This window comes from Macaca nemestrina, chromosome 14 (assembly GCF_043159975.1).
Source record: "Macaca nemestrina isolate mMacNem1 chromosome 14, mMacNem.hap1, whole genome shotgun sequence".
Classification (NCBI taxonomy): domain Eukaryota; kingdom Metazoa; phylum Chordata; class Mammalia; order Primates; family Cercopithecidae; genus Macaca; species Macaca nemestrina.
The window spans coordinates 91982264-92005732 of NC_092138.1; the positions used below are offsets into that span (position 1 = coordinate 91982264).

The 23469-nt window shown below is 39.1% G+C and overlaps 1 protein-coding gene across 8 annotated transcripts in view; it reads left to right on the plus strand.

Annotated features, from left to right (window-relative positions):
- Window positions 1–21829, plus strand: part of LOC105487153 (centriolin) — a 96167-nt gene extending 74338 nt beyond the window's left edge. For 6 of the 8 annotated variants that reach the window (XM_011750473.3, XM_011750477.3, XM_011750481.3 and 3 more), the window contains 17 exons: window positions 2159–2289; window positions 2429–2569; window positions 2672–2798; window positions 3535–3699; window positions 4753–4912; window positions 6448–6563; window positions 6646–6863; window positions 9458–9615; window positions 10614–10687; window positions 12036–12224; window positions 12640–12865; window positions 14144–14349; window positions 15940–16080; window positions 17756–18022; window positions 18187–18249; window positions 19541–19747; window positions 21381–21829. In XM_011750473.3, coding sequence (XP_011748775.2) covers window positions 2159–2289; window positions 2429–2569; window positions 2672–2798; window positions 3535–3699; window positions 4753–4912; window positions 6448–6563; window positions 6646–6863; window positions 9458–9615; window positions 10614–10687; window positions 12036–12224; window positions 12640–12865; window positions 14144–14349; window positions 15940–16080; window positions 17756–18022; window positions 18187–18249; window positions 19541–19747; window positions 21381–21404 — 2613 coding nt within the window. In that variant the 3' untranslated portion in view covers window positions 21405–21829. Of the gene's footprint in view, window positions 1–2146; window positions 2290–2428; window positions 2570–2671; window positions 2799–3534; window positions 3700–4752; window positions 4913–6447; window positions 6564–6645; window positions 6864–9457; window positions 9616–10613; window positions 10688–12035; window positions 12225–12639; window positions 12866–14143; window positions 14350–15939; window positions 16081–17755; window positions 18023–18186; window positions 18250–19540; window positions 19748–21380 lie in introns of those variants that run through there. The other 2 variants (XM_011750480.3, XM_071078260.1) reach the window with 2 other exon arrangements.
- Window positions 21830–23469: the final 1640 nt, after the last annotated feature.

Sequence of the window (23469 nt, forward strand, 5' to 3'; positions counted from 1 at the left end):
TGAGCCACTGCGCCTGGCCCGATAATATTCTTTAGACTATAACACAGAGGGAAGTTGGGGAGAAAAAGGAGTTACCTGTTATTGAGCCACTGCTATGGCTACGCATGGCCATTTTGTAAATGTTTCGTTTAACTTTCCTGGCAGCCCTGTAGGATGATGTTAGCTTGGTTTACTGAGGTAGCTCGGAGAGGCTCATTACTGGCCCAGGGTCACATAACCAAGGGCTCTTTTAATTGGATGAGAATTCCAGGATGAAAAGAGTTCCTTACCCACATGAAACACCTCAGGAACTATTATTTTTATTTTGCTATTTCAACATGAATATATTTAAATTAAAAGCAATCTATTACCTGGGAACTAAATTGTTTATTAAAGAAATTCTGTGAGTAATTAAAAATGGAAAAAGTCCTTTTCTTTTCAGATGAGCTGTTCCTTCTGTTTTCATATGTTGGATTACTGTGAGAGAAAATAGATGTGAGCAGAACTAGAGGAAAAAAATATCACTGGTATAATAATATATAATAAGATATATTATTTTGATATATCTTCAAAATATCACTGGTATATTTTGATTATATATTTTGGTATATTTTGGTTATATATTTATATATAGGTATATATATATATAAAATCATCAAAAGGAAATTGATGGCAGCGGTAGTAGGCAGAGGTAGTAAGTGAACCAAAGCTGATAAGTTATTTTACCTTCATCCTCCCAAAATGACTCAGGGAGGCAGCTTGGTAAGGAGGAGGAGAAAGAAAGTAGTGGCGTTTTGTAAGGAGTGTGCCAGACGTGTTAAAACCTGACATAGAAGGAGACAAAAAACTATTTGGTGGCTTTTCTGGAATGCCTAGCGAGTTTTGTCCAGTGCTTTGCTGATGAAACTGACAGAAACAAGCCATCTGAAATGGAAAGACGTATGGTGAAATATGTAGCTCTCTGGGAGCTTGCCAACCCTTTTGCATGCATGCAGATATTTAATAGACAAATTTAACATACGGACTCCTCTGGCTTTAGTACAATGGCAGACTTCAGTTTTTTTGTGTTTTTTTTTTTTTTTTTTTTTTGGCTGAAGGTGAGTCACTGCTCAACCAAGTGCAAACCACACTCTATTTTTGGAACTTTTGATGTCATTGTTTTAAGCATCTTATGTTGGGCAGAAAAAGAAACCAAGTTGATTAAAAAAAAAATTGTGGGCCGGGCACAGTGGCTCACACCTGTAATCCCAGCACTTTGGGAGGCCGAGGCAGGCGGATCACGAGGTCAGATCAAGACCATCCTGGCTAACACGGTGAAACCCCGTCTCTACTAAAAATGCAAAAAATTAGCCAGCGTGGTTGCAGGCGCCTGTAGTCCCAGCTACTTGGGAGGCTGAGGCAGGCGAATGGTGTGAACCGAGATCACGCCACTGCACTCCAGCCTGGGTGACTGAGTGAGACTCCATCTCAAAAAAAAAAAAAAAAAAAAATTGTGTTTTTACCAACTCTTATATAGGAAGATTTTAAACATTTGCAAAGTATTTAATGTTTGTGTTTGTCAGCCATAATTACATTATCACCAGATCAAAGCATTTTTACTTCACTTGATAATGACTATAGAGTACAGCAAGAATTTCTGTGTGGAGAGTATCTTGGTAAAATCACTTCATTACCACTTAGTTGGGTAGATAATTTTAATATTTTAAATGATATAATAGTATTACACATTATTTGAAATAAAAAGCGTCTTTAGTTCCACTACTTTCAAGTGACTACTTTTATATAGTCTTTCTGTCTTTATTGACACGTGTAGTTTTACATAGTTGCTCTCACAGTGCTTATTATCATTTTATTTTTCTCAGCCAACATAGTATTAACTGTCTTCTGTGTTGCTACATTGTCATCTGATCATTTTAAAGGCTACACAGTATTCCACTTTGTTAATGCGTTATCACTTAGCCTATTATTTGTCAGGTCTTATATTATTATACAATGAGCATTTTTCTGTAGTAGTTCTTTGCTTCTGAATTTTTACCAAGAATTAGAGTTATAGTGAATGGACATTTTTATGTCTTTCTGTATCATCTTGTTTTCCAAAAGAGATGTACTGGTTTACATGGCCAGTAGCTGTGAGTGAGTATTGTAACTGAATGGCTTTTAATGACAGTTTCTTTTCTAGACAAAAAATGCTGTCGAAAAGTTCACTGATGCCAAGAGAAGTTTATTGCAAACTGAGTCAGATGCTGAAGAATTAGAAAGGAGAGCTCAGGAAACTGCCATTAACCTTGTCAAAGCTCATCAGGAGCTAAGGTAGGTGGATTCCCTAAACCGTTGAAGAACACATTGAGATGAATGAAAAGTTTGCTTCTAAGGGGATAATAATTGGTTTATGATAAATAATGCATGGTAAGTCTACAGGACCTGGGGGGAATAAAGCAATGTGCTTTAGATTACTCCAGGCTGATGCAAAGGATTTGGAGCAGCACAAAATCAAGCAAGAAGAAATCTTGAAAGAAATAAACAAAATTGTAGCAGCAGAAGACTCAGACTTCCAATGTTTAAGCAAGAAGAAGGAAAAACTGACAGAAGAGTAAGTCAGTCCCCTGTAGGGCTACAAGGGGTTTGTGCTGGAAGACAGCTCTGGGGTTCCGAGTCCCTTAGGATCTGCTCTAATGTTGCTGGTGCTTTGTAGGCTTCAGAAACTGCAAAAAGACGTTGAGATGGCAGAACGCAGTGAGGATCACCACCTGCAAGTCCTTAAAGAATCTGAGACGCTCCTTCAAGCCAAGAGAGCTGAGCTGGAAAAGCTGAAAAGCCAGGTATGACAATAGACGCCTTGAAAAAACAACTGACACAGCACTGTATGATTATAAAAGTAATACATGTTTAACTGTAGAAAAGAATAAATGAGGCTATGTATTATAGTTGTTAATGATAAAGTCTGAACTAAATTTGAATCCCAACTCAATACAATATTTTTGAGTAAAAAAAGTGAGTCTCAAAACATGGTATACTCTATGATTCTGTTAAATGCCTTTATGAACACTTGCGGTTGTATTTTTAGTCAATACCAAAGTACAAAAGTGGTCATCTGATAAGGGGGGATTTTGAGTATTTTCTGTTTTCTTCCTTTTGCATATCCGCGTGGTCTTCTTTTTTTGTAAACAAATATGTATTGTCCTTAAAATTGTAACAAGTTTTTAATTTTAAAAATGAATACATTTTAAAAATCTCTGACTAACTTCCATCACCAAGGATGTCAAAATGGAATTAGGGTATAAAAATAAAAGTTCTTGGAAAACCATAACCTGAGGGATAATCATGATTGTCATATTGTTGTTCTTACTGTGATCACTGTGATTTGAGTGGTTTTAAGTATGTGAGCTCAAGGTTTTCATTAGGCATTTCACTCTTGCACTCCTTGCCTGGGTTTTCTGACTCTTGGGGGCTAGGCTATTAGCTCCTGATTTTACCTCACAACTAAATTATCTCCAGGTTAGCACAGAGAGCTGTATGGCCTTTGTCAAACTTACTCTTCCCTTTTCTTTAATACAGGTGACAAGTCAGCAGCAGGAGATGGCTGTCTTGGACAGGCAGTTAGGGTATAAAAAGGAGGAGCTGCATCTACTCCAAGGAAGCATGGTGCAGGCAAAAGCTGACCTCCAGAAAGCTCTGAGACTGGGAGAGACTGAAGTAGCTGAGAAGTGCAATCACATTAAGGTGTGTTTTTTATTAGGTTTTCTGAAGAGTCCTAGGACAGTGCTGTAGGTTTACTTTGATGTATTTTCATTGCTTCTTCCCAAATGAAAATATAAATTCCTGAAATCTTGCCTCCTCTGTAAAATCAATTTGTTATGTATCCATGCAGTGGCTGTCATGTATAGTCCCCCATGTTGTTTTCTGGATATGCTCAAAGTTCTCCTGCCCCTGTACCTTTCTCATACCATTTCTTCTCCAGGAATTCCCTTTCTCCCCTATCACTAGCCTGATCTCACCTGTTTCTCATGGCACAGCTTCATGCCACCTCCTCTAAGAAAACTTCTGGCTGGGTACAGTGGCTCACACCTGTAATCCCAGCACTTTGGGAGGCCAAGGTGGGCGGATCACGAGATTAAGAGATTGAGACCACCCTGGCCAACATGGTGAAACCCCATCTCTAAAAATACAAAAATTAGCCAGGCATGGTGGCATGCACCTGTAATCCCAGCTACTCGGGAGATTGAGAAAGGAGAATTACTCGAACTCGGGAGGCGGTGGTTGCAGTGAGCTGAGATCGTGCCACTGCACCCCGGCCTAGTGACAGAGTGAGACTCAATTTCAAAAAAAAAAAGAAAACTTCTCTGACTTTTTTCTTTCTCTTGGAAGAAGGAGTTTCCTTCTTTTGAGTTTAGAAACACTCTGTCTGCATGTTTCCTAGGGCATCTTAGCCTTTTGTGATCGTGCTTATGTTCCCTGCCTTACCACTCAACAAGGTACTAAGCCCCTCCAGAGCAGGAGCCATGTCTCAGTCAGGCTTTTCTCTCTATAGCACATTGCCTTGCTTATAGTAATGTTGCAAATATATTTAGATGAAGAGAATATGTTACTTTCTTCTATTATATAGAAATAGGTTTCTGCAAAATATAATGCTGTTCTTGACATAAAAGGCAAAAATGAGCTTGTTTCCAAATTAGAATTTCTATGAAATAAAACAATAAATAACAGAACTTATTTTGAAGTAATTTTCATTTACAGTCACAGGAGGGGGTAACTTTTTTTTTTTTTCAAACACAGGAAGTAAAATCTCTTCTGGAAGAACTGAGTTTTCAGAAAGGAGAACTGAACGTTCAGATTAGTGAAAGAAAAACTCAGCTTTCACTTATAAAGCAGGAAATTGAAAAAGAGGAAGAAAATCTTCAGATTGTTTTAAGGCAGATGTCTAAACATAAAACTGGTAAGTTTAAAGGAAAACAATCATACAAAGTTTGAGGTTGGAAATGTCTGTGTATTACAAGTCACAGAAAAAAATAAGAAATGGCCAAACAAACTGTAAAGTTTAACCTTACTACTAATAAGCAAAGAAAGCAGGTTATAAAAGGCATATGATGTTATTTTCTGCCATTTTAATTGATAAACTTTATTTAAAAGCGAAATAATCATGCTCATTGCTGATCAGAGTGTGCTGAAAGAAGAGCACACACAGTCTATCAATTGAGATATAAACTGGAACAATCTCCCAGTGTTTCAAGACTCTTAAAATTCACACCTGTTGAACCAGTCAGCCCATTTCTACTCCTCCAGAAAGGGCAAATATGTACATCACAGCAATATTTATAATGACAAAATTTGGAAACAGGCTGGGTGTGATGGTTCATGCCTATAATCCCAGCTCTTTGGGAGGCTGAGGCAAGAGGATTGCTTGAGCCCAGGAATTCAAAACTACCTGGGCAATGTAGTGAGACCCCATCTCTACAAAAATACTCAAAAATTAGTGATACATATTGATGTGCACCTGTAGTCTCAGCTATTCGGAAGGCCAAGCAGGGAGGATCCCTTGAGTTTAGGAGGTCAAGGCTGCAGTGAGCTATGATTATGCCACTATGCTCCAGCCTGGGAAACAGAGGAAGACCCTGTTTCACCACATCCCCCGCAAAATTGGAAACAGATGACCAATTTAAAAGTCATATTTTTAACATTTAATGACATACAAACATGCCCATGAGAAGAATGAAAAAAGTGGGTAAAAAATGAATATGGAGTATATAGTCCCAGTTTATTTTAAAATGTGTGAGAATGTGTGTGTGTGTGCGCATGCATTCTTGGAACATCAAAATGCTATTGTAATAGTGATTTGGGGTGGTGAAATGATGGTGGGTTTTTATTTTTTTCTCTTACGCTTTTTTTTGTATTTTCCGACTTTTCTACAATAAGCAAGTATCTCTATATTCAGAAAAAAAGTTAATATTTAAATATCTGTATTTCAAAGGCCAAAAAATTGTTATGTAAATCTCAGTCTGTATTTCAAAGTATTTTTAACTTATTTTGATCAATTTTATATAAAATGCTTTTAGTTGATTCTTTTATGTAGAAGCAAATGCTTTGGAAACAGATCTTTGTTAATTAAATGTTTTTGTTAAAATGTTTGTCTGTTTATTTATTTATATAGAGATGGGATCTTGCTCTGTCAACCAGGCTAGTCTCAAACTCCTGGGCTCAAGCAATCCTTACACCTCAGCCTGCCAAATGGCTGGGATTACAGGCACGTGCTTCTGCACCTGGCTTGTTAAAATGTTTTAAACAAATTAAATAGTATGTAACAATACTTTTAGAGAATTTTTTATTAAGAATAAAATTAGCACCATTAATTCAGCGCAACAGAATTTTAAAAATTATCTTGTAGTAGTCAATAGCATTGTTTTCTGTTTCATTTTGTAAATGTTTTCCAAGTTCATTTAATATCATGGACCATGCTTTGTTTCTATCCTTTAGAACTAAAGAATATTCTGGACATGTTGCAACTTGAAAACAATGAGCTACAAGGTTTGAAGCTACAACATGACCAAAAGGTATCTGAATTAGAGAAGACTCAGGTGGCAGTACTAGAGGTAATGAACAAAGCCATTGTACCCTTAAGAAACTGAGGTCTTTCTCATGTAGGATGTTTGAGTCCTCTTTTATCTGATTTAGGAGAAACTGGAGTTAGAGAATTTGCAGCAGATAGCCCAGCAGCAGAAAGGGGAAATAGAGTGGCAGAAGCAGCTCCTTGAGAGGAATAAACGAGAAATAGAACGAATGACTGCTGAGTCCCGAGCTTTACAATCGTGTGTTGAGTGTTTGAGCAAAGAAAAGGAAGATCTCCAAGAGAAATGTGACATTTGGGAAAAAAAGTTGGCACAAACCAAAAGGTGAGAGCAAGAACAAATAAGCTTGCAGGATCACTTCTTCAGGCCAAGACATTATAAACATGCTATAAAAAATTTGGAACATAGAGAAAAGGATAAAATACACCACAAACTTGGTATCATAAATACATTTTGCCAGTTGCATTGTTTGGTGAATTTCCTTCTAGCTTTTTTTTTTTCCTCAAAAGCATTTTTAAAAAATCTGTTGTGCTTTTTTTAAGTAAAATAAAGATTTAGTTCTCTTCAAATTGATCTCTAGATTCAAAACAGTTACAATTAAAATCTCAGTAGCCTTTTCTTGTGGAAATTGACAAGCTGGTTCTGAAATTATATGAACCTAGAATTGAATTATTCTAAGACCTACAATAGAATTTATACAGTTTTTTAGGTATGACACCAAAACGACTTTTAGAAAGTAGAACAAAAATTTAGGACTAACACTACCTGATTGCAACACTTTTATAAACCTGTAGTAATCAAAACACTGTGGTATTAGTATAAAGATGAACACATAGATCAATGGAATAGAATAGAAAGTCTAGAAATAAACTGACATATATGTAAACAACTGATTTTGATGAAGATACAAAGGCATCTTTTTCAGAAGAGAAAAGATGGTCTTTTAGAAAATGTTGCTGAAACAATTGGATATACAAAACCAAAAAAAGAACCTCAATTCATACCTCACTCTGTATAATATATAAATATTAATTTAAAATGAGGCCAGGCACGGTGGCTTATGCCAGTAATCCCAGCATTTTGGGAGGCTGAGGCAGGAGGTTCACTTGAGCCCAGGAGTTTGAGACCAGCCTACACAATTAGAAAGACCTTGTGTCTGCAAAAAAGAAAAAAAAAAAAAAAGAAAAATAGCCAGGTTGGGAAGCTGAGGTGGGAGAATTGTTTGAGCCTGGGAAGTCGAGGCTACAGTGAGCCATGATGATACCACTGCACTCCAGCCAGGATGACAGAGTGAGACCCTGTCTCAAAAAATATGTATATATATACATATTTATTTTTATGTTTATATATAGGACCATAATCATATATGTAAAACCTAAATATAAAACTTCTAGAAGAAAACATAAAACATAGTAGAAAACTTTTGTGACCTTAGAGTGGGCACAAATTCTTGATATGACACCAAAAGCATGATCCATAAAATAATAAATTGATACAGTTAGACTTCAAAATTTAAAACATCTGCTCCTCAAAAGACACTGTTAAGGTAATGAAAAGATACGTCACAGGTTGGGAAAAAATATTTGCAACCCATGTATCTGATAAAGGACTTGTGTTCAGAATACATATATAAAGAACTCTCAAAACTCAATAAGAAAATAACCCAATTATTTAAATGGGCAAAAGATTTGAACAGACATTTCATTACAGAAGATAAATGGATGGCAAATAAGCACATGAAAAGATACGCAGGATCATTAATCATTAGGGAAATGCAAATTAAAACCACAGCGAGATATCACTACACACCTATTAGAACAACAGCCATACCAAATGTTAGTATTAACCAGGAACTTTCTTTTTTTTCTTGAGACGGGAGTCTCTGTCACCCAGGCTGGAGTGCAGTGGCTCACTGCAAGCTCCGCCTGCCGGGTTCACGCCATTCTCCTGCCTCCACTTCCAGAGTAGGTGGGACTACAGGCACCCGTTACCACGCCCGGCTAATTTTTTGTATTTTTAGTAGAGACGGGGTTTCACTGTGTTAGCCAGGATGGTGACGATCTCCTGATCTCCTGACCTCGTGATCCGCCCGCCTCGGCCTCCCAAAGTGCTGGGATTACAGGCGTGAGCCACCGCATCCGGCCGGAACTTTCATATATGATTGAGGGGCATGTAAAATGGTATTAAGTAACTGTTTAACTTTGGAAGACAGTTTAACAGTTACTTAAAAATCAAACATACACTACCGGAAGATCTAGCCATTCCACTCCTAGGTATTATATTTATTCAAGAGAAATGAAAGCATATTTCTACACAGTGTATATACTAATGTTCATGACAGCCTTATTTGTAATAGCCAAAGACTAGAAATGACCCAAATGTCTATCACCTGGTAAATAGAAACAAATTGTGGTATATCCACACTGTAGAATACTACTCAGCAATAAGAAGGGAATGAAGTATTGATACACACAACATGGATGAATCTCAAAGTAACTACGCTGTGTGAAAGAAGCCAGACCAAAAGCAAGTTCATACTGTATGACTCCCTTTATATACTACAATACATGCTCATGCATGTCTGCTATATGAACAGATCCTACTGTACATACAATCGTTTTCTACTTTTTTTATTGTCACAGCTCCATTTTTATCAGATTTTTGGAATTCTGAATGTTATCCATGTTTTTAATCTATGATTTTTATAAAACTTCAATTTAATGAGTCATTTGAAAAAAGTCTCCACTTAGAAAGCTGATAAGATTTTGAAAATGAGTTGTCTTAAATTTCGTGAAGATTTATAATCTTTTATACTTTCCATAACTGTATGTTGTGAAAGGATAACACTGTTCCTCAGTCATCTCCTGTGTGTGCTTGAATATTTTATATTTGACAGTCTTACTTATTCTCTGTGGTAGGGTTTTAGCAGCAGCAGAAGAAAATAGCAAAATGGAGCAATCAAACTTAGAAAAGTTGGAATTGAATGTCAGAAAACTGCATCAGGAACTAGACCAACTAAACAGAGACAAGTTGTCACTGCATAACGACATTTCAGCAATACAACAGCAGCTCCAAGGTATAAGGCAGCAGAACAGTGAAAGTGTGATTTCCTTGCCCTTTGTTAGTTTCTTTGTTTGATTTTTCTTATGGCAGAAGTAATTCCTGCTAAGGAGCATGGAGTTTCTTTCTAAAATTAGATTGTGGTAATGGTTGCACAACTCGGAAAATACTAAAAGACTTTGAATTACACACTTTAAATAGGACATAATATGTGCATTTTATCTCAAAGTCAGTTAAAAAAAAACAACACCTAATTCATCTTCCTTAGAGAACAATTTTAAAACATAGTAAAAAGAAATAAAAATTGCTGTTTACCTCACTCCTCATAGATTCCTAGTAACAGTTTGGTGAATATCCTTCCAGATTTTTCCTAGGGGTGTGTGTCTAGTTTGAAAAGCAAAGATGTAAATAATGAAGATTTTAAAATTATCAAATGTTTATAAATATGATAATTTTTAAAGAAATTGCTGAGTTATTCTATCTAATAATATACTTGTTGAACATTTTTTATGTCCTTGATATTTCGTTTTCTCATTTAATCCTCATAACATTTTTATGAGATAAAAGTTATTTTACTCATTTGTAAATAAGGAAACCGAAGCTTAGTTTTCTTGTGACTGCTTAAATGAGAAGTGATTTGCTAGAGGTCACACAGCTAGTAATTGACAAAGCCAGTATAGATATAAAATTTATTCCCAAATTGCCTTCCTGAAAGGTTAAGTTTCTATTTCTACCAGCAATGCAGAAGGTAGCTGTTTTTAAACTATGCACCTAACATTATCTGTAATTTTTTCGTTGTGAGATTTTGAACATGAAAATCTTTAAAAACCTGAGCTCCAAGGCCAAATGTGGATTGTGCATATAACTCTCTTTTGGCCTTTAATGAGATAGTATGGCATAGTCATACATGTAACAGAAGTAAGCGTAAAATAACTTCTCTGCTTTTTGGGAATGCTAATGGGAATCTGTATGTATGTATGTATTTCTTATTTCATGAGAATGTCATTTCTGTAGAAAAACAAGAAGCAGTAAACTCACTGCAGGAGGAACTAGCTAATGTCCAAGACCATTTGAACCTAGCAAAACAGGTAAGGTTAACAAATGTAATATTCTAGTAGAATACTGAGGGTATGCAGACAATTGGTTTAAATAACAAAGAAATCAAGTAGGCTGGTTCCTCTTCACAACAGCAGATACTCCAGGGCCATTTATATAACATAACTGTCACATAAATAAAAGTTTTGGTGGAGAGCAGTGGTTTGCTAATTTATTTTAGCCTTAGAACTCTTGATACAAACAAAGTTTTACTCAAAGCTAGTAAGTAGGGTGGTGGCTAGACCAGAGCCCAGCAGCAGTCTCTCAGCAGCCCTTCTTGGGGCTTCAGGGACCAGATGGGTCATCTCTAATCCATGGCACAGATGAGGACTTTAAAGGCTGGGCTTAGATTTGATTACTCCTTGAGCCATAGAGTAACCGTCAAATCTGGGCCTCTATCTTGTCAGATACTGAATATAGCAGATTTTTGACCCTTATACTTCTAATGATTTTCTTAAAGGGAATTCAGTGTTGTCCTGTGAGACTAGTGCTGTAATTCAGAGCACTTCAGGCGAGTCCTAGACCTTAGTTTCTATTATGTAAATTAAGAGTTATGCCAGGTGCGGTGGCTTGCACCTGTAATCCCAGCACTTTGGGAGGCTGAGGCGGGCAGATCACCTGAAGTCGGGAGTTCAAGACTAGCCTGACCAACATGGAGAAACCCCATCTCTACTAAAAAGGTGGCGCATGCCTGTAATGCCAGCTACTCGGGAGGCTGAGGCAGGAGAGTCACTGGAACCCGAGACCTGGAGGTTGCCGTGAGCCGGCATTGCATCATTGCACTCCCGCCTGGGCAATAAGAGCGAAGCTCTGTCTCAGGAAAAAAAAAAAAAAAGTTACATTAGACACAGGCTGGGTATGGTGGCTCACGCCTGTAATCCCAGCACTTTGGGAGGCCAAGGCAGGTGGATCACTTGAGGCCAGGAGTTCGAGATCAACCTGGCCAACATGGTGAAACCCCATTTCTACTAAAAAGACAAAAAGTTAGCTGGGCGTGGTGGCATGTGCCTGTAGTCCCAACTACTCAAGAGGCTGAGATGGGAGGATTGCTTGAACCTGGGAGGTGGAGGTCACGGTGAGCCAAGATCATGCCACTGCACTCCAGCCTTGGCAACAGAGCAAGACTGTCAAATAAATAAATAAATAAATAAATAAATAAATAAAATAAAAGTTGGATTAGACATCTAAATTCTCTTGTACCTATAAGTTTATTAAGATAATAAAGGAAATAAACTTTTATGCCTCTCATTCTGTCAGACTTAGTAGATACTGGATTGGCACCTGGCCACCTCTAGTAAAGATGGCTTTATTAGTAGTTTCCACTTGTTCTTTCACCTAAAGGACCTGCTTCACACCACCAAGCATCAGGATGTATTGCTTAGTGAGCAGACCCGACTCCAAAAGGACATCAGTGAATGGGCAAATAGGTTTGAAGACTGTCAGAAAGAAGAGGAGACAAAACAACAACAACTTCAAGTGCTTCAGAGTGAGATTGAAGAAAACAAGCTCAAACTAGTCCAACAAGAAATGGTACTACACATTTATGACTTTATATAAAAGAAGCATTTTGTGGCTCATGTGAGCCTAGTTTTCCCCTGGCAGAAAGCTGCTGAGAAATATCCCCCATGGGACTGTGTGTCGCTTAACCGCCCTGTGTAGCCATGGGTGGCGTTTACACCAACTATGTGACTTAGAGACCTTTAATGATCATAGAACATTGGTCCTGTAAAGATACTTAATGGCCATGTGCCATTTGCTGCTTTAATCCCCTCCTCACATGCTGGCCAGACAGCTTCCCAAGCCCTCTTGATCACCTCTGTAATGGAGTTGTCCCTGTGGGCTGTCTTCTACTTTCTTTTGAACTTGGAATCTGTCTCATGTCCATGCAGGTTCTCTGGGATACTATCTGTTGTTTTATGACTAATCAAGATTACTCTTTATTAAGATATTTCAGAGACTCCAGAAAGAGAGAGAAAGTGAAGAAAGCAAATTAGAAACCAGCAAAGTGACACTGAAGGAGCAACAGCACCAGCTGGAAAAGGAATTAACAGACCAGAAAAGCAAACTGGACCAAGTGCTCTCAAAGGTGCTGGCGGCTGAAGAGCGTGTTAGGATTCTGCAGGAAGAGGAGAGGTGGGGTGAGAGCCTGGAGAAGACGCTCTCCCAAACTAGTATGTATTCTGGAACTTCTCACTGGGAGATGGGGTATGGGTTGGCTCTGCTGGTTGTCTTGCAAAAGTATTTAAAGATATCCAGACCCCAGCCAGAGCCAGGTGAGGAAGCAGGAGAAGTTAAAGCAGGAGGTATGACAGCCCTGTGAAAGATGAGGAAGCAGGTTCAGAGAAGAGATGTGATCCTGAGACTGACCAGAAAGTCCTTCCTTGCTCGTATTGTCTCCTTTGAGAATGCCATCTCAAGAAAGTGGAACATTCAAGTGAATAACTGCCAAAAGATACTCTTAAAGGATATTACCTTTGAGCTTTGGGAATAATGATCTCCTTCATCTCAAGTGTCAAAAAAAAATCATATTAACAGTTCTTCTGTCCAGATTTGGCCTAGTGAATGGTACCGGAATACAGGTGTTTGCTTTTAAGTCAGTTTGTTCTCTCTTGAACCATATATAAATGAAGTTGACATGGGAATCCAGGGTAAATGATTGTTCTCACATCAGTAAATGGTTTTTCTCTTTCTTAGGCTCCAGGGTTTAATAATGCTTGGAAAATGTTGTGGGCTTGGGGATCTAAAAGGGTTATTATTCCTTTTTCCCTGGGAACTCTTGATATATGCAGACCCAATCATTTCATTATTAAAATGAAACTTAAAAAAAATATGTCCAATTCTGATCATGCCAGAGTTGTTGAAAAGTAAAATCTGGGTGATAAGAAAAATATCTTTTAAATGTCACTTTTATTTTGTAAGCATTCTCTGTCGAGTACTCACTATGTACCAAGCGTTTGCATACATGATTCTAACTGAACATCAGGAAATGTATTCCTCATTATAAAATGGGGCTCATGCCAGTGTAGGAGGCAGCTCCAAATCATGTGCACTTTCCACTGCACTGCTTCCTGTAGAAGGATGTTGTACTGCTGTGTCTCCCTTTATGAAAATCAGTGTTTATAAAAAACATTTCATCTGTTCCACACACTTCAGGATTGGTGCTGGGTTTCCTCTCACTGGTCTCAAAGAGTTGAAAGAGAAGATAGTAGCTGTCTGTCACTCTGGGATCAGTCTCTCCAGGAACCAATTACTTCAAAAGGCACCCTTATCTGGGTCTTTTTCTGGGCCTTTGAAGTGTGGGTCAGGGTAGGCTTGTAAGACTTTGTAATGGAGGAAAGCACCTGCATGGGTCGCATATCACCATTATGCATCTGCCACAAGGGAAGGGGAGCTCTGCCCACAGTTGGCTCGGGCTCTTTAGCTAAACCGACTGCAAATGCTCATTTCAGAACGGCAGCTTTCAGAAAGGGAGCAGCAATTGGTGGAGAAGTCAGGTGAGCTGTTGGCCCTCCAGAAAGAGGCAGACTCTATGAGGGCAGACTTCAGCCTCCTGCGGAACCAGTTCTTGACAGAAAGAAAGAAAGCTGAGAAGCAGGTGGCCAGCCTGAAGGAAGCACTTAAGATCCAGCGGAGCCAGCTGGAGAAAAACCTTCTTGTGAGTACCTGCTGCCGTGGCAGTTTGTGAGCAAATGATACATTTAAAATTTTAAACTGCCACACCACTTCAACATAGAGAAAATAAATTACCCATCAACACAGTCCTGAACCCAACTGTTGTTATTGGTGTATTTATGCATCATTTGTCCTTGAAGCTGATGGTAAGTTTTACCTGGGACAGGGGTGCAGCCTCAAAGGAGCTCTGGCTGGCTGGGGAGACTGTCATGTGAACAGCCATTATCAGCACAAAGTAGAGAGCACGTTCTGCCAGTGAGCCTCAGTTTACACCTCCACTGGCGGGTGGAGGGGGTGTTGAAGAAGCCTTCTCTAGACGGTTTTTTTTTTAGATGGCATCTTGCTCTGTCTCCCAGGCTAGGGTGCAGTGGCACGATCTCAGCTCACTGCAGCCTCCGCCTCCCGGGTTCAAGCGATTCTCATGCCTCAGCCTCCTGAGTAGCTGGAACTACAGGTGTGCGCCACCACGCCCAACTAATTTTTATATTTTTAGTAGAGATGGGGCTTCACCAGGTTGACCAGGCTGGTCCTGAACTCCTGACCTCAGGTGATCCACCTGCCTCAGCCTCCCAAGGTGCTGGGATTACAGGAGTGAGCTATTGCGCCTGGCCCATAGACGGTTTATTTTTATTTTTATTTTCAAGACAGAGTCTTGCTCTGTCACCCAGTCTGGAGTGCAGTGGCATGATCTCAGTTCACTGCAACTTCCACCTCCCAGGTTCAAGCAATTATCCTGTCTCCTGAGTATCTGGAATTACAGGCACATGCCACCACGCCTGGCTAATTTTTGTATTTTTAATAGAGTGGGGTTCACCATGTTGGCCAGGCTGGTCTCGCACTCCTGACCTTATGATCCATACGCCTTGGCCTCCCAAAGTGCTGGGATTATAGGCGTGAGCCACCGTGCCCAGCCAGTTTTATTACACTGCTGTAGTCAGTGCTTACAAATTTTTCTCATCCTGCCCTTTTTGGCCAACATTAGCTTTAATCATTATCCTAAAACCAGGAAGCTCAATCTACCATGCTTTCATCCTTGAAATAAATTTGGGAAGTGACACTCAGATAGGTCAGAATAATTTATTGTGGATGGAGGCAGCTGAGCAGCAATGGAACTGTCAAGGGTGTGGATTTTTCCAGTACCCTCTGGAGGGATTAGTGGAGCCCTGTTCTATGAAAGGAACTTTTAAACCATGTGTGTCTCTCAAAGGGGATACACTTCTAAATAGTGATAGGCCAGATCATCATACAGATGGAATATAGATGTCTCAGATTTAACCCTACCAGTAACCCTGTGATGATAGCTATTATTATTCTCATTTTACAGACAATTAATGAAGACTCAGAAAGGGTTAGTAGCTTATTATCAAAGGTGATGCTAACAGACTCTGACGTGTATATACTCCCAGCTGTATTTGATCTGCCCATGAAAGGAAGATAGAATTTTCCCTATTTGACAGCTAGAGAAGCTGAGGCCCAGATGGGGAATGAAGTTATAGAGCTAGTGAGTGTGTAAGCCAGCAAACCACACCTCCACTTGTTGGATTGCAGAGTTATTTTTTTCCTCCTGTGCTAGGAGCAAAAACAGGAGAACAGCTGCATGCAAAAGGAAATGGCAACAATTGAACTGGTAGCCCAGGACAACCATGAGCGGGCCAGGCGCCTGATGAAGGAGCTCAACCAGATGCAGTATGAGTACACGGAGCTCAAGAAACAGGTGTGTGCCCAGGAAGCCCAGCTGGCCAGCCTCGGGGGAGAGGACTCACTGGGCTCAGGCAGATTGTATTGTTTTTAATATCCCTTCTATAGTAGTATAGAAAAACTGATTATAAGAATGTTCTTTAAGTCAAATCTGGTTTTTTAGCCTTAAAATTTAGAAATGCACCTCCACTATTTGTTAAAAATATACTTTCAAAATTCTCTTAAATTTGACAAGCTCTTAAAATGTTAGTTTTTCAAGGAAAAAAGGTAATTCTTGAGCATCATATTTCATGTCCCAAAGAACTACGTTGAAATGTTAGATTTTATGCCATAAACAAGTCTATAGGAGCCAAAACCTCCCCTACCCCTTGAGCAAGAAAAGATGGTCCAGGGGGAAACCTTTGATATCACATAATGTAGCCAGGCAGAGAGTATTAAATCAGCTCATGCCTGGACTGGTAGAGTCTCTAATCCTTGATGTCGCTGGTGTCCTTTAGAGCATCTGGGCCATCCCTGAACTCTAGCAGGGGCTGCTGTAGCCACTTATTTGGCCCTGCTATACTTAGTCCTTTGGATGACCCCACGTGGCCATTCTAGTTTCATCTGTGCTTCCAATCCCCTGACGCCCCACATATACCTACCATTTGATTCAAGAAAAAATAACTAAAAACAATTATTTAAAGACCACAAGCCCTTAGTGATTTTGCCTTTGCAAATTTGGTAAGGCAATTAGCAGTAGGTATAAATCTCATTTTCACTAAGCTGTATATGGGGTAGAGCCACATAGAGTAGTCTCAGGCATCAAATGCAATTGGTAGCACTTTAAGAAACCTCTAGGCTGGGTGTGGTGGTGCATTCCTGTAATCCCAACACTTTAGGAGGCCACGGTGGGTGAATCACTTGAGCTCAGGAGTTCAAGACCAGCCTGGGCAACATGCCAAGACCTCGTCTCTACTAAAAATACAAAAAGTAGCTAGGTGTGGTGGCATATACCTGTAGTCCCAGCTACTCAGGAGGCTGAGGTGGGAGGACTGCTTGAGTCTGGGAGGTTGAGACTGCCGTGAGCCAAGATTGTGCCACTGCACTCCAGCCTGGGTGACAGAGCAAGACCCTGTCTTTAAAAAAAAAAAAAATGTATATTGCTCAAGCCACCAGATTCTTCACTTATAAAATTCCAGCATTAGCATTTATAATCCAGATCACTTATGACTTATTTCAATAAATGGCCCTTTTCTCATTTGTGGCTTACTCTAGTTGCCAGTTGGGTGCCACTGAGGTACTTCATGTAAATTCTCACTTAGTTTTCACATTTCTGAGCAGAAGGTATTTATCTCCTTGTATAAATGAGGTCATGGAGGATCAGATGTTAGCCAACTTGCCCTAAGTCATACTGGTAATACTGGAAATGAGACTGGTAACTAGCTTTGTCTGACTCCAAAGAGATTGTCTTCAAGGAACTTTATGCACATGCCTTTTCTAAATGAAAGTTGTTCCAGTGAAAATGCCAATAAAATAATTTATTCAGTAGCTTGTAGATTCTTGAGTATCTGAAAAATCACAAGTTTTTACAGTTCTAGTAATTATAGTAGTTGATATTTATAGATCTTTAAATACGTGGCACATCATTCAGCTCAATTCCAAGTAAGTCTGAAATTTTATACAATGATATTTGACACCAACTCACTGTTTAGATGGCAAACCAAAAAGATTTGGAGAGAAGACAAATGGAAATCAGTGATGCAATGAGGACACTTAAATCTGAGGTGAAGGATGAAATCAGAACCAGCCTGAAGAATCTCAATCAGTTTCTTCCAGAACTACCAGCAGATCTAGAAGCTATTTTGGAAAGAAATGAAAACCTAGAAGGAGAATTGGAAAGCTTGAAAGAGAACTTTCCATTTACCATAAATGAGGGACCTTTTGAAGAAAAACTGAACTTTTCACAAGTTCACATAATGGTAAGGGTTTATCCTGCTATTCTCTGGGTTCATAGGATTGACCACCTCCCCCAGCCAAGCTAAAACACAGATGTGGGGGTGCTGGGGTAGGGGAGGGAAAGGCTGGTTGGCTTCCACTTGTAGCAGCAGTGGTATCTGATATCTCCATTTTCCCTCTGAGAAAGGATGAGCACTGGCGTGGAGAAGCACTCCGGGAGAAACTGCGTCACCGGGAAGACCGACTCAAGGTTGCCCTTTAAAACAAACAAAAAACCAGTATGAGATACTGGGCACATTGGGGAGTGGAGGGGAAAGTTACATTTACCTGATGCTTTCACATCCATGCTGTTGCAGCACTGCCGGCAGTGTCAGGGATGGCATGTCTGAAGCTCTGAGGAGTTGGTGTCACACAGTAAACGGCAGTCAGTGTTCAAAGCAATGACTTGTGTCGACTCTAGTGTTCTTTAACCTATGTAATGCTGCTTTACCTCAGCTAGAACTGATAGAATCTAAGTATTTGGGACAGGAAGTAGAAACACAGTGATGAACTATAAGGTTATCACAGGCCAGTGGTGGCAGGAAAGATTTGGGATACTGGAAAAGTAGGCTGAATGTCAGTTAAGGAATTTGGCTTAACTGACATGTTTGGCTCCGAACATGTTGACTTTGAAGGCCTTGTGAGATATCCAGGGAAGGATGTCTGTCTGTAGGCAGCCAAAAATAGGAGTCTAGGATTACTGATCAGTGTTGACCTAAAGATGTGAGAGTTAAAAGTATAGATGGGAGGTTACATTTATTTGGGGGGAATGGCTATGTAGAAAGCATGGGATGAGAGAGTGCAGTGCTATAGTATTGAGTGGAGCCCTGTGATGTCCAACAATAGTCTCCAGCCATGTGTGGTTATTTAAATTTTAATAAATTATAATTAAGTTAAAAATTAAGTTATTCATTTGCCACATTTCAAGTGCTTAATAGCCTCATGTGTCTAGTGGCTTCTATATTGATAGCCAGAGGTAGAACATTCCCACCATTGCAGAAAGTTCTGTTGGACAGCGCTGCTATAGACTTTGAGAGAATTTGATTATAGCAGGGGCAAAAGCCAAAAAGTAGTATGAAGTTGAGGATTAAATACCTAGTGAGTTTACAGACAAGAAACTAAGGCTTAGAAAAAAAAAATACATAATCAGGAGACACTCCAGGTGTCAAGTATAAACTAACTGATCTCAGTCATAACAGAGAAGGAAAAAAGAGATGAGGCAATAATTTAATGGAGAAGCAAGGGATACAGAAATCCTAAGCACTGCTAGCATGGAAAAAATGGGCCAAGTGAAAGGCCCAGTTAATGACAACACAGAAAAGTAAAGGTTTATGCTCACTAAGTATCTACCTGGCACCTCCTACGATTCTTTTTAAAGATGAACATTTTCGACAACCATTCCTGTTAGCCAGATTTGCCTGTCAAGTGTACGTGAGGAAGCTGAGCTGTAGTTCTGGTGCATTTCTTCTGTGTCAAACCCTAAGTCTTGTAACACTTTTCAGGCCCAACTCCGACACTGTATGTCCAAGCAAGCAGAAGTATTAATTAAAGGAAAGCGGCAGACAGAGGGCACTTTACACAGTTTGAGAAGACAAGTAGATGCTTTAGGGGAACTGGTCACTAGCACCTCTGCAGATTCAGCATCGTCACCCAGTCTGTCTCAGCTGGAGTCTTCCCTCACAGAGGACTCTCAACTTGGACAAAATCAGGTAAACAGCAGCTGTTTTTAAAAACAAAACAATAGCCTGGGGTTGTTTTTGTTGTTGTTTGTTTTTTTGAGACAAGGTCTTGCTTGGTACTGTCACAGCCCACTGCAGCCTTGACCTCCCAGGCTCAAGCGATCCTCCCACCTCAGCCTCCCATGTAGCTGGGACTACAGGCACACAACACCACACTTGTTTTAGCAAAGACTTGGTAGAGGTGGATAAGCTGATGGCTTAGGAAACAGACTACAACTGCAGATTAGATGACCTGGCAGGGATAGAGTTAATTCTATTCATGTCCTCCACTTCTGGATTTCTTTATTTCCTACTCTGTCAATATAAAGAGCTTAGACCTATGAGGCCAGTATGAGTCCTAGTTTAGTCTGTCTCCCTGCATTTTGTAACTTACATTTAAGAAGTTGGAATTCAGACCTCTTAACCTAGGGTCTATAAAAACCCTGAATTTCACAAAGGTTTTCTGTGTGAGCTTAGATAAGGTTAATAAGCATTTAAGAGGAACATGAAATATGTTCATGGAACTGGTAAGTAGTAGCACACGTAACTGTCAGAGATAGGTAACAGCTTCCATTTTCGAGTGCCTATTGTGTGCACATAAAAAACTTTATATACATTGTCTAATTTTTACATCCTTGGAGGTAGGAATTATCCCTTTATATAGGTAAGTAATCTGTACAAAATGATAAATGATTTGGTCAAGGACATAGCAAAGGACAACAGTAGGACTTATGGGCTAATCTCTCTTTACCACAGAGCAGTATATTTTAATGGTGGAGCCACAAGGAGCTTTCAAGAACTGTTGCCTCTTTAATATGCCCAAGGTGGGCAAGCGACTCACCTTGGTCACACAGCTAATTAATAGCAGCAGGGCCATCTGAATATGATTATCTTAACACCGTCTGTGGTGGGACGCAGTCAGGTAAAGGCCAAAATCATCATGGGCCTCAGGGCAGGGTTCGAGGAAGAGTGTGAGAGGCACTGGGCATTGAATAGGGAAGCTTTAGGGATAAGACAGCCCAGAGTCGTGGGAGAAGAGTACACAAGGGCTTAAGAGCCAGGTTCAATTACCAGCTCAAGGTGGCAGCCAGATTTATTTAGGTGCTTTAAAGGCAACCAACGCACAATGGGTAGAGGTGAGATTGGTAGAATTATTTAGAAGTCTGGGGTTGTAATCTAGGCCTATGTGGGATAAAAGCCTGAACTAGTTAAAAGTTAGGGGGCTGGCTTCTGAGCCTAACACTTTATTTCCCTTCTTTTCTGGTAAGAATAGATACTACACTTGATCTTAGCCAAAAGGCTGAGAGCTCCTTCCAACAAGTTCTACAAGGTCCATCAGAACCACTAGACAGTTACTGGCACTGATGCCATCCCTCCTCACTGGGTAGATGTTACAGATTTTTTTTTTTTTAAACTAGAACTTTTAATTGGAGGATCTTGAATTTTAGCAGTTTTAAGAATAACTTTTTCTCTCAGAATTTTGTACACTGGTTCATCTTAAGACATTTTTACAAAGAGGTACTCAAAATATGTAATTTACCTATAAGCCATCATGCCATCACTTAGTAAGACTGTTTTTACTGTTTCAAAAATTTGATTTATCCTTCCTTTTGTCTTATTGTAGGAAAAGAATGCCTCAGCCAGATGAGGAATACTGTCTTGTGTAAATATATTCAAGGAAAGCACCTCCACTACCTCACTGACTTTATCATTGGAATGTCAGTTGTTTTTTTTTTAAATCAAGATCCAGTGAACTAAGATTCTGAAACTTCAATGTAGTTTATTTTGCCTATACCATTAATGCCAATGTTTTTATAAATAACTTGTACATAGTACATATGGGAATAGTTGCATATGGGAATTTAAACCATGCGGCTAAGCCTTTTTGTTTGTATCTTCGTAACTTTTTTTTTTTTTAATAAAAACCAGTGATTTTAACTGCATATCTGAACCTACAAACTGGTAAATCTTATTAACAAAAAGAATGTACTTAAGGCCCTCTTTATTTATAGTGTTATTTTTGAATTTTGCTTGAAATCTATTTTTCATATAAAAATAAAAGATAACAATCAACTTGGGTCTGTCCGCTGACGTTACACTTCACAGGTAATTCTATGGAAAAGCTGTCAAGTTTTTACCTTAATTCCAAGTAAGCAAGCTTTCAGGTGGTTTTCTTTTACCTGGAGGCTGAAGTACGTTATACTTATCAATGAAGATTTCATCATTTGGAAATACATCAATTATAAAACTATTATGCTTCAGATGCCTTTCCTCAGCCAACATATTCTTTGGTGGAGAATCAGAAAAATTTTGTACCTTGGAGAGTATGACCCAGTGATAAATTCAAATTAACAGCTCAACTCCATGATGTATATATTTCTTTAAAAACTAGAATAGCAACTGCTCTCACAGTCTGGCATAATTATTCCCAAGGGGGAAATATGTAGTAAGTTTTAAAATATTCTCAGGAACTGTTTTCTAGATCACTAGACAGCTTTTGAGTCACAACAGGCATATTACCATGTTACTATAACACAGAACAGCACAGTGCAGTAATCCCTCACCACCAAGGTTTTTATTCCAAAACAGTTATTTGGCTAGAAGTGGACTGTTAAGATACGGCATCAATGGAGTTACAATAAAGATAATGAAAGTGACAATTTATTAATACACAGTAAGTTCTAGAAGGCATCTACTTTCAAAACAAAACTTGATTTCTTTTGTATTTACATTTTTTGTTTCAAGTCTTAGCAAAATGCTAAAAGGCCTGGCCTAGTCACAATTATTGACATCCTTCTGGGACACAATTTTCTGGGCCTGTGTTGAATGAGGATAAATTTTCTTTTCTCTAAAATGCCACATGAACCCTGTACTCCCACATGAAGAGGAATGGAAGGTAATTATTTGGTCTTTTCTTCTGTTTAAGGGAATGAACTGAACCACTCATGTTTTTAAAATCACACTTAAAACAGCAGACACATGGGCAAAAAAGTTCCCCAAAACTATTGTCTTATGGAATTTGAGAAGGGAGGTAATGTATGAACATTAACATCTGGCTTCAAAAGACATCTTTCCAAAGAAATTGTACTACCTATTAACGTGTACACCACCAACCAAAAAAAAAAAAAAAATTACTCCATCACTTTATTATCCATAAAAAAAAGACTTGAACATTGTACTGAAACATCTATTTAAGTATAAATAGTACTAAGCACCAATTACTAATCTGAGGGCCTCCTCACAGGTCCAAGGGCAATGAGTAACCTCGAGAAGCAGGTGACTGCACAAGCAGTAAGCTATGGATTAAAAATTAAAAGGATTTCACATTCTTTCCAAAGTGTACTGCCCAGTGTCTGGCACACACATGTTACAATATGACAGTCTGCTCTATTTGTGAGCACCCGAGTTTATTACAGGGGATTACACATGCGTATGATAGAATCTGGCTCCCAGTACAGTCAAGGGAGAACAGCATCAGCCAGCAAATGTGCTGATCTTACACTGAAAATGGTTGACTCAAAACATTTCAAGGGTGATGCAAACACAAGAATAAAACTGTGGCTCTATTAGTGATGTGGTTTTATATGCTACATATGTAGACCTCTCTTTATACAACAAATACAGACAGTGCTGCAATAAAAACTGATGACACATCAAATTGTTCACCTGAAGAAAATAAACCCTATTATAGTTCAGAAAATAATGCAACCAAC